This window comes from Oncorhynchus kisutch, linkage group LG5 (assembly GCF_002021735.2).
Source record: "Oncorhynchus kisutch isolate 150728-3 linkage group LG5, Okis_V2, whole genome shotgun sequence".
Taxonomy (NCBI): domain Eukaryota; kingdom Metazoa; phylum Chordata; class Actinopteri; order Salmoniformes; family Salmonidae; genus Oncorhynchus; species Oncorhynchus kisutch.
Window position 1 is genome coordinate 50,942,298 of NC_034178.2, and position 14,348 is coordinate 50,956,645.

The window sequence follows — 14,348 nt, forward strand, 5'->3', positions numbered from 1 at the left end:
TTGGACACAGTGCCAGGGAATCTAAACCAAAGCATGTACTGCTGTCATACCTTGTCCGTAGACCACGTACAGGGTAAGGAAACCAATGTAATGTTTTTTATTTGGGTGAACTATCCCTTTAATGACAGAAGTACAGTGAGCAGAACCATACCCATATGTGTGACGCTGTGTCTCGCCAGGTGGTGGCGCTGATAAAACCTCTTGTCACACATGGTGCAACCGTACGGCTTCACTCCTATACACAAAGAATGTTTTATTATTTTTCTGTTTCACACTCCATCCTTCAAAGATGTGTGAATCTATTGAACAGCATGTGTATGAGTTTATACTTGATTGATTGTTTATTAATCACTGTTGTAAACCTATGCAATTATAACAGAGGATTAACACTGAAAATGTCATTACACCGCCACTTCGATAACTCGCGGTGGTCGTTGGAGTCGAACAAAGCACACGTTTTTTTTGTTTTACGTGGGAATTGGGGTTGAGCAAAAAAACGTAATCTGTACAGAACTCACTTTTAAAATGGTAGAAAATATAGGGCTTTCCATCCCCTGGGTTCAGAATGTAAACATGAACTTGTCATCAAGTGTGATTTCTCTCATACCTAAAACACCACTTGACACGGAATTACAAGAGAGCTAATAATAAGCAGTGTTATCAACGTGCTGCTTTCACGCAGCAGAATGGACCCGTTTTTGGATGGTAGAATTACTTTAACTACTTCTTGTTAAGGTTACAAGAAAAAAAGTATGATAACACCTGCTCAATTTAAATAGTCTCGGGTTGAAAATAGAAGACAATTTGGAAGAGATCCGAATCCGCATGCTATTGAGGTGCGAGTTATCGAACAGTCGGTGTAGTTGTTTTTCCCAAAATAGCAAAACACATCACATGAGCTGATGACATCATCTGGTAGTAATATAAGCCCTTGTCCTTAGAAGAAATGGAATTATGGACGTTTTGAATATCAAACCTAACATGCAAACATTTCACCAATAGCCTTAATGACATACCCATGTGAGTGACGCTGTGTCTCGCCAGGTGGTGGCGCTGAAAAAACCTCTTGTCACACATGGTGCAAGCGTACGGCTTCACCCCTATACACACAGAACAATACATTACTTTGGTTCTCAGAATTAATCCACTGAAGTCTTCCAATATTATGTGTATTCAGTTAAACTAAATGAATTGTTTATAAGCCACTGCTGTCCATACAAACTTATGGGAAATTGTGTTTTTCATATCCAACCTATCCGCAAATAATATATATATATATATTATCTATACATTTCTTTGTGCATGACTAGCATATAAATCCTGCCAACCCTGTATACTAGGATTCAGGTGTACCCTGATCTTAAAGACATGGGTACGGTGAGCGGACCCATACCCATATGAGTGATGCTGTGTCTCCGCAGGTGGTGGCGCTGAAAAAACCTCTTGTCACACATGGTGCAAGCGAACGGCTTCACCCCTATACACACAGAACAGCATTATGTTAATGCTGCACTCTCCATCGATTGAAGTGTTCCATATTAAGTTCAGGTATATACCAGATCTTCTGAGCTTTGGGGGGTCTGGTGCTTTGAGAATATGTATACTAAGGTTCAGGTGTAGCCTGATCTTAATGATGTGGGTACGGTGAGCGGACCCATACCCATATGAGTGATGCTGTGTCTCCGCAGGCGGTGGCGCTCAAAAAACCTCTTGTCACACATGGTGCAAGCGTACGGCTTCACCCCTACACACACACACACACACACACACACACACAGAGATTATTTTGTGTCTCACTGTCCATCGATTGAAGTCTTCCAATATTAAGTTCAGGCATTATACATTTATACTACATCGATTTCATATTAAAATTACTGATGTCGTTAACATTCAGGGTATTCACCCAGAGGAATCTAAATACTCCACCACCTCAATAGCGTGCGATTAAAAAAATAAAATAAAAAATATCAAAAAAGGTGTTGACAAGGTGCAAGAATTAAGGGTGGCCAATAAAATGTAGAATGTAAGAAATTGATGACAAGTTTGATCTTTTACCATTAACTTCACACCAAATACAGTAGGATAAAATGTTTTACCTAGCTCTGTTATTGTTATCAATGTGCTAATTTCAAGCAGAAGGTTTGAGTGTTTTTGAGATGCAAGAAAACCAATTATGGTAACACTTGCTTATTTCAAGTATTATTGAGTTAAAGTGTTTAAACCTCGCCAACTATGTATACTCGGGTTCAGGTGTACCCTGATCTTAAAGACATGGGTACGGTGAGCGGACCCATACCCATATGAGTGATGCTGTGTCTCTGCAGGTGGTGGCGCTGAAAAAACCTCTTGTCACACATGGTGCAAGCGAACGGCTTCACCGCTGTACACACAGAAAATACAAAATGTCTTTATGTCTCACTTTCCATTGACTGAGGTCTTCCAAAATTAAGCTTAGGCATATACATTTATACTAAATAGATTTTGATAAACCACTGATGTCAATGGTGGTGTGTTTGACTGGTCCTCAGAATCTCGTATTTCCCAGTTGGTGAAGTCATCGTTATGACATGAGTGCGTTCAAGTGCTATTTTAGTTGGCACTCACAATTTTTCAACCAATGATATTTAAGCTTAATGGCAAAGAACCAATGTTGCTAGCTTGCTTACATTGACAATGTGTCAAGCTAGCTACATTGTAAATGGCTTTGTTTTACCATATTTTGGTCTAAAACAAAACATTTGGGGCCCAAGTTTCCCCCCCTCTAACAATTTGGAATGTCGTTCGAGTCCGGACCTCATATTTTCGGATTTCCAACAGCACTCGAACACACCATAACTTCCAGGGTATTCACCCTGAAGAATACGATTTCACTACCACCTCAATAGCTTGCATTTTTGGGGTCTATCAAAAAAGTAAGTTGCGCAAATTAAGGACGGCCAATTAAACATAATTCAATTAGGATGAGACAATTTTACAAGGCGTCCATCCACAGAGCTGAGAATGTAAGAAATTGCACTTGGATGATGAGAAGTTCATGATCTAATATCATAAACTACACCACATTCAGTACCATCAACAATTTATCAATAGTGCAACATTCTTATCAACATGCTGCTTTCAAACAGCAGAATTTAAGGTTTTCAGTTGGTAGCCCCCCTTAACATCCCTAGAACCATGATTTATCCAACAATCTAAAATGTTATTTCATCATAAACAAATTCTTGGCCATCCTTGATTCACGCAGTAGCTAGCATATAGGCTAAACCCTTCCAACTCTGTATACTAGGGTTCAGGTGTGGATTAATGACATGGGTACGGTGAAGGGACCCATACCCATATGAGTGACGCTGTGTCTCCGCAGGTGGTCTCGCTGGAAAAACCTCTTGTCACACATGGTGCAAGCGTACGGCTTCACCCCTATACACACAGAACATTATTATTTTATGCCGCACTCTTCATAAATTGAAGTGTTCCAATATTAAGTTCAGGCATATACATTATCATAAATTGATAGCTCATAAAACCCTGATGTTGATCCATGCGATGACTTCCTTGCTATTCATCCTGAAGAATCCGATTACACTACCAACTCAAAAGCTTGCGGTTTTGGGGGTTAATCAAAAAGGTGTTGGTATAGTGAGCAAATTTTGGATTGGCCAATAAAACATAATTCATTTATGATGAACCACAATTTACAAGGCGTCCATCCAGACTTCAGAATGAAGGAAATTGCACTTAATGATACAACACAGTAGATGAACTGATGACATTATCTGCTGGTAGTTCAAAGCTTTTTTAAAGCGCTCAATTTACAAAGTTGCAAAAAGAAAGTGGTTTTAGTTGCAGTTTATGACCTAGTGCTACTGGGAACTTCGCAAGTACGACATTGCAATGATGCAATATTACAGTTTTCATCAAAGGAGTTCACTTGTAAAGGACTACAAATCACAATCATTATGTATAGAAATGCCCATCTTTAGTCATCACTACTCCAGCATGTCTTGAAAATGAAATATATTGTACTTTTTATTTAATCTTTAACTAATTTATCATAAATACCTGATCAAATCAACTGCTATTTTTGCAAAGTCTTACATCTTTATTGAACGTGTGCCTTTGACATTTTTACTAACATCCTATACTAGCTTGTATGTGTGATAGGTACGGTGAACGGACTGTACCCGTATGTTTGAGGCTGTGTCTTGTCAGGTGGTAGCGCTGAACAAACCTCATGTTACACAGGGTGCAAGCGTAAGGTTTCACACCTAAACCCACAGAGCATCAATACATCATTTCAGAGCCTCGAATTTTAGGTTTAGATATGAATATACTTGGAAGTTAAATTGATTGGTAGTTTACCACTATACTTGCCATAATATACTCACGATTAACAAATCTTTAAAAATGTTTCCCCCAAATAAGTGAGATATTTTTAAATGTGTTTTTCAAAGCTTTTGTCCACAACACGAGCTGATGATGTCACCTGGTGGCAAAACTAACCACTCATCCTTAAGGGAAATTGAATTATGGACTTTGATATCAAACCTGCAAATAAAATTGTGCTCATCTTTTTTTGTGCATAAAACCTGCAAACCCTGTATACTAGGGTTCAATTACAGGGATACAGTGAGCAGGTGCATACCCATATGAGTGAGGCTGTGTCTTGCCAGGTGGTAGCGCTGGAAGAACCTCTTGTCACACATGGTGCAACCAAATGGCTTCACCCCTATACACACAGAGCACCAACTTCAGTATAAAAAATGTCAACTGCCAAAAATGATCGATCTTAACTTTACTGTAGCTCAATAAGCTTAGCAAAGTTTTGGTCTTGTTCACCAGACAAATTACTTTGACAGAAAATGTTGTTTCAGTGGTTGGTCAAAAAGGTGCAATCTACTAATCCAATTGGGACACGATTTCAGTGCCCAATGAGTAGGCCATATTGGGCCGTTTCCATGTTCAAAGGGTAATGCTAAGAAAGGTAGTGCCCTAATACACTGCAATAATACACCACAAAACAACTGTTGTAGCCTAAGCGTGGCTACTCGCTGCCAATGGTTTAGCTAATAACAATTGCAATTTCCGAGTCAGGTTAGAATTTTGGGTGAAAATACTGGTGGACAGATGGCTTCACGTCATGCTGTTCATATGAACATTAGATGTGAAAATTTTAGGCAGTTGGTACATATTTAAACATCACACACATTCACACAACCATGTGATTTTTGCCATGCTATTGTGACGTCTCAAACTCCTGAAGCCGTCCGACTCTCATGCTACAATCCTGAAATCCATCAAAGTAGGGCTGGGCGATATGGCCAAACTATCATATATATTTTAAGTTTTGAATAATAACAATTCTAAATGTTTTATGAGTACCTACACTGAACAAAACTATAAAACTCAACATGTAAAATGTTAAAATAAAATATGTACAAAAAGCTTATTTCTCCCAAATGTTGTGCACAAATTTGTTTACATCCCTGTTTGTGAGAATTTAAACTTTGCCAAGATAATCCATCCACCTGACAGGTGTGGCATATCAAGAAGCTGATTAAACAGCATAATCATAAACCAGGTGCACCTTGTGCTGGGGACAATAAAAGGCCATAGTAAATTGTGCAGTTGTCACAACACAATGCCAGACGTGTCAAGATAAGGGAGTGTGCAATTGGCATACTGACGGCAGGAATGTCCACCAGGGAATTCAATGTTCATTTCTGTACCATAAGCCACCTCTAACGTTGTATTAGAGAATTTGGCAGTACGGCCAATGGCTTCACAACCGCAGACCATGTGTAACCATTCCAGCCCAGGACCTATACCTGGTTTCTTTACCTGCGGGATCTTCTGAGACCAGCCACCCAGACAGCTGGACAGTATTTGTCTGTAATAAAGCCCTTTTGTAGGGAAGAACTGGGCATGGCTCAGTTAGCTGCACCCCTCCCCAGTCATGTGAAATCCATAGATTAGGGCCTAATGAATTCATTTCAATTGACGGATTTCCTTATATGAATTCTAACTCAGTAAAATTGTTGTATGTTGTGTTTATATTTTTGTTCAGTATAGTTCATGACCCTAGGGTGAAAACGCATACGTGATTTCAATGGGCTTTTCGCCATTCTTATTGTTTTATATGGTTGAATCCATTGCATTTTTGTTATAATTTCCACACTGTGCCATGCATGGCTGCATGATATGGGCAAAAAAAACAAAGCCTAGTTAATTGGTGAACTGTTGGAATGGAAATATAATACATTTTCTAATTATATAGTTAGATTATCGTGGACAGCAAATTGAATATATTGTTGTTTAATACGACAAAGACTGAATAAACCAGGGAGGAATTATTGAAAGGGTAGGAACCAAAGTACTAGTCAGTGTTTCCAGTTGACCCTAATTAGATGTTACATTACATGTTATTTTCTTCAATCATGTAGCTTAGAAAACATATTCATGCTTTACCTTTTCCTCTCCGATTTAAAAAGATATAGGTTGTTCAAAACATGCTTATCTAGGCCTACACCAGCACTGGTACCATGCTGTATTAGATGGCTACATTTGTACTGACTCTTAGTACATTTAGCACGCTAGCTAGCCAGCTAACTAGCTATATTAGTATTAGCGGCTAACAAGATTTATTTTAGCCACAACTTGCTATTTAACCATGCAGACTGCAGTACTGAGTTAACAGCAAGAAAGTGCTTGTAACTCACGTGGTCGAGCAGCTACCCTCTCGAGTGAGTGGGCAGGGCTTAGTGTGGAAAGTGTAGTGCAGCAGGAGGGAGAAAGACGAATAAAGTAGCAAAACGGTGGAAACGCGCTGGGAGTTGCGTATTACATTTAACAAACCAAACTTAGAAAAATAGTTATATTAGGTCAAGTAAAAACCCAAACAGGTCCGTGCATCAATACCGGTAATATAGTAAAATACGGTATACCGACCAGCCCTACATCAAAGATGGCTCCCATTGGACATTTTTTTAAAGACCGATGGGGGTTTAAAGATTTTATATCAGACCTGGGGCTTGATTAAATGGGTTCATTTCACTAACAAGCCTAATTTCTAAACATGATATGATGCTGGTTAACTAATGCTGTGCAATGATTTAAGGGTTGGAGAAGAATCCATCAGTCCTCTAAACTGGTTACCTTAGAAATCTTCTGCCTATGTGGAACAATATTCAACATCTTTCGCTCAGAAAGCCATGTTTCCTTTCAGAACAGGTTAAGCATAAATGCAGTCTAATCTCTAAATAAAATGCCTTTAACAATACAAATTTGAGTTTGATGCAGCCATATGTATCAATTAAATTCCATTTTACCCCAACATCACATGGGGGGCGACTCATTTAACCACAATGCAGTGGGGCTCATGCATGGCATCTGAGGCCAGATTGAAGCGAGAGGGAGGGATTCAAAGTGAGGTCACATACCCGTATGAGTGAGGCTGTGTCTCTCCAGTTGATAACGCTGAATAAACCTCATGTCGCACATGGAACAAGCATACGGCTTCACTCCTAAACACACAGAGCATACAAATATTAGCCATCTTTCTGTTGCAGTTTTATTCTATTCTATACATTTGCATGCTCAATTTCCTGCTTTACAACTTAAATAGTATAAACAATCACATACAATGAAAAACCATACTTCGATAAAGAGTGTCCTTACCCTTAAGAGTACTAGCAATTACATTCCTCATATATATAAATAAAAGGTAAAAAAAATCTCTCCCCTTGTTACAAATAGTCAATTATGAGGAACTTGGTTAGAGATCACTGACCAAAATAATAATAATGAAACAATACATTCTTAATACATAATGACATCACTCTAATATTTGATAACATGGGGATTTTTCTTTATAGTGGACAGTAGTTTCCAACAAAGCCTCTTTATTTCATTCACTGAGATTGAGAAGGGTTTACCAACACAAGGACATTCAACAATGAATTTGTCTAACTTAGTAGTCTAACCATACAAATATTCATAACTGAATAATTTTGAGTCAGCAGCTCCAGTAAAAAAGTACTGAGAGTAAGATGGTAAATGAGCACTCATACCCGTATGAGTGAGGCCGTGTCTCGCCAGGTGGTAACGCTGGAAGAACCTCATGTCACACATGGAACAAGCGTACGGCTTCACCCCTATACACACACAGAGCACCAGTCAATACACCCCTATACACACACAGAGCACCAAACTTTAGAATACATCTAAACCAAGAGTGTACCTGCACCAGTCATGTGAATATAGAAAGGCTTGTTTTAAGAACATGTGTTAACTGGGTTTGAATTGTGCCAGACACCAATATATGTATGAAAAAGTTGGAACTCAGTGGCCTAGTAAAGGTAGAGGCTTTAAAGTAGTGGCAGCGGTGCAACTTGTCCAAAGAACTTCTATAAACAACTTCTTGGTCTCCATCCGTAGCCAACATATGTGAGATGGGTATGGTGAGAGGACCCATACCCGTATGTTTGAGGCTGTGTCTTGCCAGGTGGTAACGCTGGAAGAACCTCATGTCACACATGGAACAAGCGTACGGCTTCACCCCTATACACACACAGAGCACCAGTCAATACACCCCTATACACACACAGAACTCCAACTTTAGAAAAGTCTGCATCTTGCCCTTTGATAAACTAGAGTCCTTAACACACTCAAAGAAAGCCAGACATGCCAGAACATTGGCAGCAATTAAACGTCACAGCCATGCAAACTTGCACTGACATAAGTGTTCAACACAGTTGATTTCCATTCAAAATATTTAAATGGCTATTAAGTAATCTAAAACAAATCACGAGCATACCGCAGTCATTTCTGTATAGAAATATAGCTAATTAATGCACTCTCACTAAAGGGTTGCTTGGGCAATTTTCAACGATACTGCCAAGATACTAATCCAGTGAATCCAGAGATATTAACTGAAAGCCACAAATTGTTTAGCGGTTCTTAAACTTTAGTTTGTTGAGGCTACACGCCAGTGTACGTAAGAAATTTGTGAATTGGTACAACATCAGTGTTTCCAGCCCATTGTAAAAAAATAAATATAAATAAATAAAAAGGGCATGGTGTGCGGACTCATACCCGTATGAGTGAGGCTGTGTCTCGCCAGGTGGTAACGCTGGAAGAACCTCATGTCACACATGTTGCAAGCGTATGGCTTCACCCCTATACACACACAGAACATCAATATTTTAGCTAGCGGCCAACGTATTGGTTTTTAAAAAATGCACCGAGGTGTCACTATGATGTCAAGCCTTGTAAGAGAATATACTTTTCTAGCATGATCATAGTATGATAATGGCTTTCAGCTACAGAACTCTATCTGAAGACACTTAATACAATTTGACAAATACATGGAGATTCATTTAAAATCATGGAGTATTGTACAAAGCACCTGAGATTACCAAGATTTTTTTTTAAATTATACCCAAACTTGAGTTTATGGTCATGTAAAGTACCAGTCAAAAATTTGGACCCACCTACTCATTCCAGGGTTTTTCTTTACTTCAACATTGTACAATAATAATGAAAACAAACTGTGAAATAACACACATGGAATCATGTAGTAACCAAAAAAGATTATTCTACAATTTAGAAAATACAAATAAGGAAAAACCTTGAATGTGTAGGGGTCCAAACTTTTGACTGGTACTGTATGTTAACTCACTTCATTGAGGAAACCTGGTTAGCACTACAATGTTACTCTATAAGGGCTATGGTGAGGGGGCGCCTACCCGTATGAGTGAGGCTGTGTCTCGCCAAGTGGTAACGTTGGAAGAATCTCATGTCACACATGTTGCATGCATACGGCTTCACCCCTATACACACACAGAGTATCAATATATTAGCTAGTGCTCTTATTATATAAAGTGGAACACATACCAATTCCCTAATCCCAAACTACGAGCATACATTTCATTAAAATGTAAGGACTGATAAGGTATATTACTAGAGGTGTAAATGTTTGTTGCTATAGAGAGCAATTACTTCCCGATTAAGTCTTAACCTTTGTTTGTCTCCAATCAAGCATGCATTTAAGGTAAAAACAAAATGTTATTATGCCCAATCAAGCTCAATTAACAAAAGCCAAAAGGTCAATTTGGGTTCAATAGCAACAAACGTCAGGATTCTACCACAAAAACATTAGCTATAAATTAGGCAGTTAACGCTCACATCAAAATAAGCTATTTGGCCAAGAACTTAGTCAGCCACATTCTATACCAACTTCAAGCCATTATCAATTACATTTGAGCTACCTAGCCATGAACAACTACCAGTAAATCATGTACAAGGATTAGACATCGAGTGAGAGACCATTCCCTCTGTGGGCAAGAGACAGACTTTTTCCGCATAAGTCTAATAGTTTCAAACATTTTAAGTGTCAGAATGGTCAAATACATATCACTATATAGTATGTCTGCATTTCCACCCACATTACATGGCCAAAAGTATGTGGAAACCTGCTTGTCGAACATCTCATTCCAAAATCATGGGCATTTATATATAGAGTTCCTCCCCCTTTGCTGCTATAAACAGCCTCCACTCCTCTGGGAAGGATTTCCACTAGATGTTGGAACTTAGGAAGCAAGTCCCCGCAGCATTCAGCCACAATAGCATTAGTGAGGTCGGCATGGATGTTGGGCGATTAATCCTGGCTTGCAGTCTGCGTTCCAATTCATCCCAAAGGTGTTCGATGGGGTTGAGGTCAGGGCTCTGTGCAGGCCAGTCAAGTTCTTCCACATCGATCTCAACAAACCATTTCTGTATGGACCTCACTTTTTGCATGGTGGCATTGCCACAAAGTTGGAAGCACAGAATCGTCTAGAATGTCATTGTATGAGGTAGCATTAAGATTTCCTTTCACTGGAACTAAGGGGCCTAGCCCGAACCATGAAAAATAGCCCCAGACCATTATTCCTCCTCCACCAAACTTTACAGTTGGCACTATGCAGTCGGGTAGGTCGCCTTCTCCTGGCATCCGCCAAACCCAGATTCGTCTGTCGGACTGTCAGATGGTGAAGAGTGATTCATCGCTCCTGAGAAGGTGTTTCCACTGCTCCAGAGTCCAATGGCGGCGAGATTTACACCACTTTAGCCGACACTTGGCATTGCGCATGTTGATCTTAGGCTTGTGTGCAGCTGCTTGGTGATGGAAACCCATTTAATGAAGCTCCCAACTAACAGTTCTTGTGCGGACGTTGCTTCCAGAGGCAGTTTGGAACTCGATAGTGAGTGTTGCAACTAACGACAGACGATTGTTGCATGCTACGCGATTCAGCACTCTTCGGTTTTATTCTGTGAGCTTGTATGGCCTACCACTTCACGGCTGAGCCATTGTTGCACCTAGACGTTTCAACGTCACAAAAAAAAAGCACTTACAGTTGATCTGGACAGCTCTAGAAGGGCAGGAATTTGACAAACTTCCTTGTTGGACAGCTGGTATCCTATAACGATGCCACGTTGAACATCACCGAGCTCTTCAGTAATTGTCATTCTACTGTTAATGTTAGTCTATGGAGATTGCATGGCTGTGTGCTGGATTTGATACACTTGTCAGTAACGAGTGTGGCTGAAATAGTATAATCCTCTCATTTGAATGGGTGTCCACATACCTTTGGCCATGTAGTGTATATGAATGCCACAATTTTTGTCCTAGCATAAAGATTTGTCTCATCGTGAGCTCCTGAGGCTGGCAGAATGTCATGTAAGAACTACATATTTATTTTACACTTAATACATTTCGACTGAGAGGCTGCTCCGTGACAAACAGGAGTAAAAATGGGTCGCTTGTTTTATGTGAGATGGGTACGGAAAGAGGACTCATACCCGTATGAGTGAGGCTGTGTCTCTCCAGGTGGTAACGCTGGAAAAACCTCATGTCACACATGGAACAAGCGTACGGCTTCACCCCTATACACACAGAGCATAACAATATTAGCTATTCAATCTGCACAGAATGAAAAAAGGTTTTATACCAATTGCAAATTTCTGTCAATTCAAACTAGAGTAAGATTGGTTAGATTTACAAGTATAAATATACGGCCAAATAAACACACACAATACTTGACACTAACCAGGTTTCCATCCTACCTTTTTATGCACGTAAAGTCAGATAAATATCATAACAGGCCTAATGGAAACATGCTTTTATATGCAAATATTGATATATTAACCACCATATTGAAGGAAACGTGGAGTGACGCGATGACATGTGTGGTCTTTCCATTTTGATTTGTTGAGAAAGCATGCAGTTTATTAGGCTACAGATTAAATAAATTATGATTACTGCATTGTTGGGATTAGAGTTTACAAGAAAGGCATTTCACTGTACTTGTGCATGTGGCATTAAAACTTGATGAAATAAGTTATGAACTTCACAGGATGGTGAAAATGCAAGGTGATGAACTTGATGCTCCTTTCCAATAAATAGAGTACGGAAAGAGAACTCCGTATTCTGGTGACATGATGATCGATTCTTGGCTGCCGTTTATTTTTTATTTGTCAATCTCACTTTTTTGTCCATAATCATCATGTAGACCAGGTATTCCCAAACTGGGGGTATGCGCAATGGCATTGGGGGTACTCCAAATAAAATTGTGATTCACATAAAAAATATTTTAAAATAATAATAATTCAAAATGTAGTGTCACCCATTTCTCATTATGGGGAATTGTGTGTTGATGGGTGAGTTTTTTGTTGTTGTTGATTTAACCCATTTTTAATTCAGGACCATCAAAGAGGCGCAAATATGATGAGAACTACATTGATTTGGGTTTCACTTATATTTGGAGTAGTGCCTTTCCTCAGCCACAGTGTGTTATATGTGCAACGGTTCTCTCTCAACTCGGTGAAACCTTCACTCTTGCGCAGACATTTAGAAACAAAAAACATTGCAATTTGAAAAAAAAAAAATAGGCCACAGAAGTTTGAGAGAGAATAAAGATGACTTTCAAGTAGTAAGATATGTATAAAAGCAACAGATACCATAAGAAGGGGCTAGAAGTGTCTTATATGGTGAGCTACTGAGTGGCTAGGACAGGCAAGCACCATACTATTGTGGAGGACTTAATTCTTCCTGCTACCGCAGATATGGCTGGGACAATGCTGGGAGAGAGGGCCAAAAACACTATACAGACAATGACTTCATCAAAAAATACTTTCACAACGCATCAGTGACATGGCAGGAGATGTTTTGAAACAATTACTGCGTCGCATACAAGCCAGTGAATTATATGTGTTACAACTGGATGAGTCAACAGACGTTGGAAACCAGGACAACAGAAGAGGATCTTTTTTAGTACTGGACAGCTTTGTGACATCAAATGGACTTTGGTGGTCAAGATGTGTTGGTATCTGTACTAATTACGCAAAAGCGATGACAGGGAGACTTTTTTTATTTTACATTTATTTAATTAGGCAAGTCATTTAAGAACAAATTCTTATTTGCAATGATGGCCTAGGGACAGTGGGTTAACTGCCTTGTTCAGGGGCAGAACAACAGATTTTTACCATGTCAGCTCAGGGATTCGATCTTGCAAACTTTTGGTTACTAGTCCAACGCTCTAACCACTAGGCTACCTGTCGCACATACATAGTGTGGTAACGCGCGTGCAAGCAGTTGCTCCCGACACCACTTGGGTACGCTGCAGCATCCACGCAAAGGCTCTTGCTGACAAGGGATGTTCTCTCGCATGAATGATCTGAATCTAGGATTATAGGGACTCCGTAACTATATTCAATGTGCTGGACAAAATTGAGGCTATGATTAAGAAGTTGGAGCTGTTCTCTGTCTGCATTAACAAGGACAACACACTTGGTCTTTCCATCATTGTAAGATTTGTTTGTTTGCAAATGAACTCAAGCTTACGGACCATGTCAAATGAGATACAGCGAAGCACAGGAGTAAGTTGGGTGCGCAATTACGCAGGTATTTTCCTGAAACGGATGACAAACTGGATTCGTTATCCCTTTCATGCCCTGCCTCCAGTCCACTTAACGATATCTGAACAAGAGAGCCTCATCGAAATTGCAACAAGCGGTTCTGTGAAAATGTTATTTAAATCAGATGCCACTGTCATATTTCTGGATTGGGCTGCGCTCAGAGTATCCTGCGTTGGCAAATGGCACTGTTAAGACTGATGCTCTTTGCAACTACGTACCTATGGGAGAGTGGATTCTCGGCCCTCACTAGCATTAAAAACTAAATACAGGCACAGACTGTGTGTGGAAAAGGATTTAAGACAGACTCTCTCCAATACAACCTGAAATTGCAGAGTTATGTGCATCCTTTCAAGAACACCCTTCTCATTAAATTGTGAATAACTCCCCACAGGTGTTAT

The 14,348-nt window shown here is 39.6% G+C and overlaps 1 protein-coding gene across 50 annotated transcripts in view; it reads right to left on the minus strand.

The window, feature by feature from the left end:
* Positions 1-14,348, minus strand: part of LOC109875926 (gastrula zinc finger protein XlCGF58.1) — a 39,710-nt gene that overhangs the window by 12,143 nt on the left and 13,219 nt on the right. For 18 of the 50 annotated variants that reach the window (XM_020468370.2, XM_031825272.1, XM_031825278.1 and 15 more), the window contains 14 exons: positions 11,836-11,919; positions 9,744-9,827; positions 9,091-9,174; positions 8,473-8,556; positions 8,067-8,150; positions 7,437-7,520; positions 4,643-4,726; positions 4,182-4,265; positions 3,334-3,417; positions 2,297-2,380; positions 1,661-1,744; positions 1,394-1,477; positions 1,017-1,100; positions 152-235 (listed from right to left, as the gene is read on the minus strand). In XM_020468370.2, coding sequence (XP_020323959.1) covers positions 152-235; positions 1,017-1,100; positions 1,394-1,477; positions 1,661-1,744; positions 2,297-2,380; positions 3,334-3,417; positions 4,182-4,265; positions 4,643-4,726; positions 7,437-7,520; positions 8,067-8,150; positions 8,473-8,556; positions 9,091-9,174; positions 9,744-9,827; positions 11,836-11,919 — 1,176 coding nt within the window. The remainder of the gene's footprint in view (positions 1-151; positions 236-1,016; positions 1,101-1,393; positions 1,478-1,660; positions 1,745-2,296; positions 2,381-3,333; positions 3,418-4,181; positions 4,266-4,642; positions 4,727-7,436; positions 7,521-8,066; positions 8,151-8,472; positions 8,557-9,090; positions 9,175-9,743; positions 9,828-11,835; positions 11,920-14,348) is intronic. The other 32 variants (XM_031825292.1, XM_020468388.2, XM_020468377.2 and 29 more) reach the window with 21 other exon arrangements.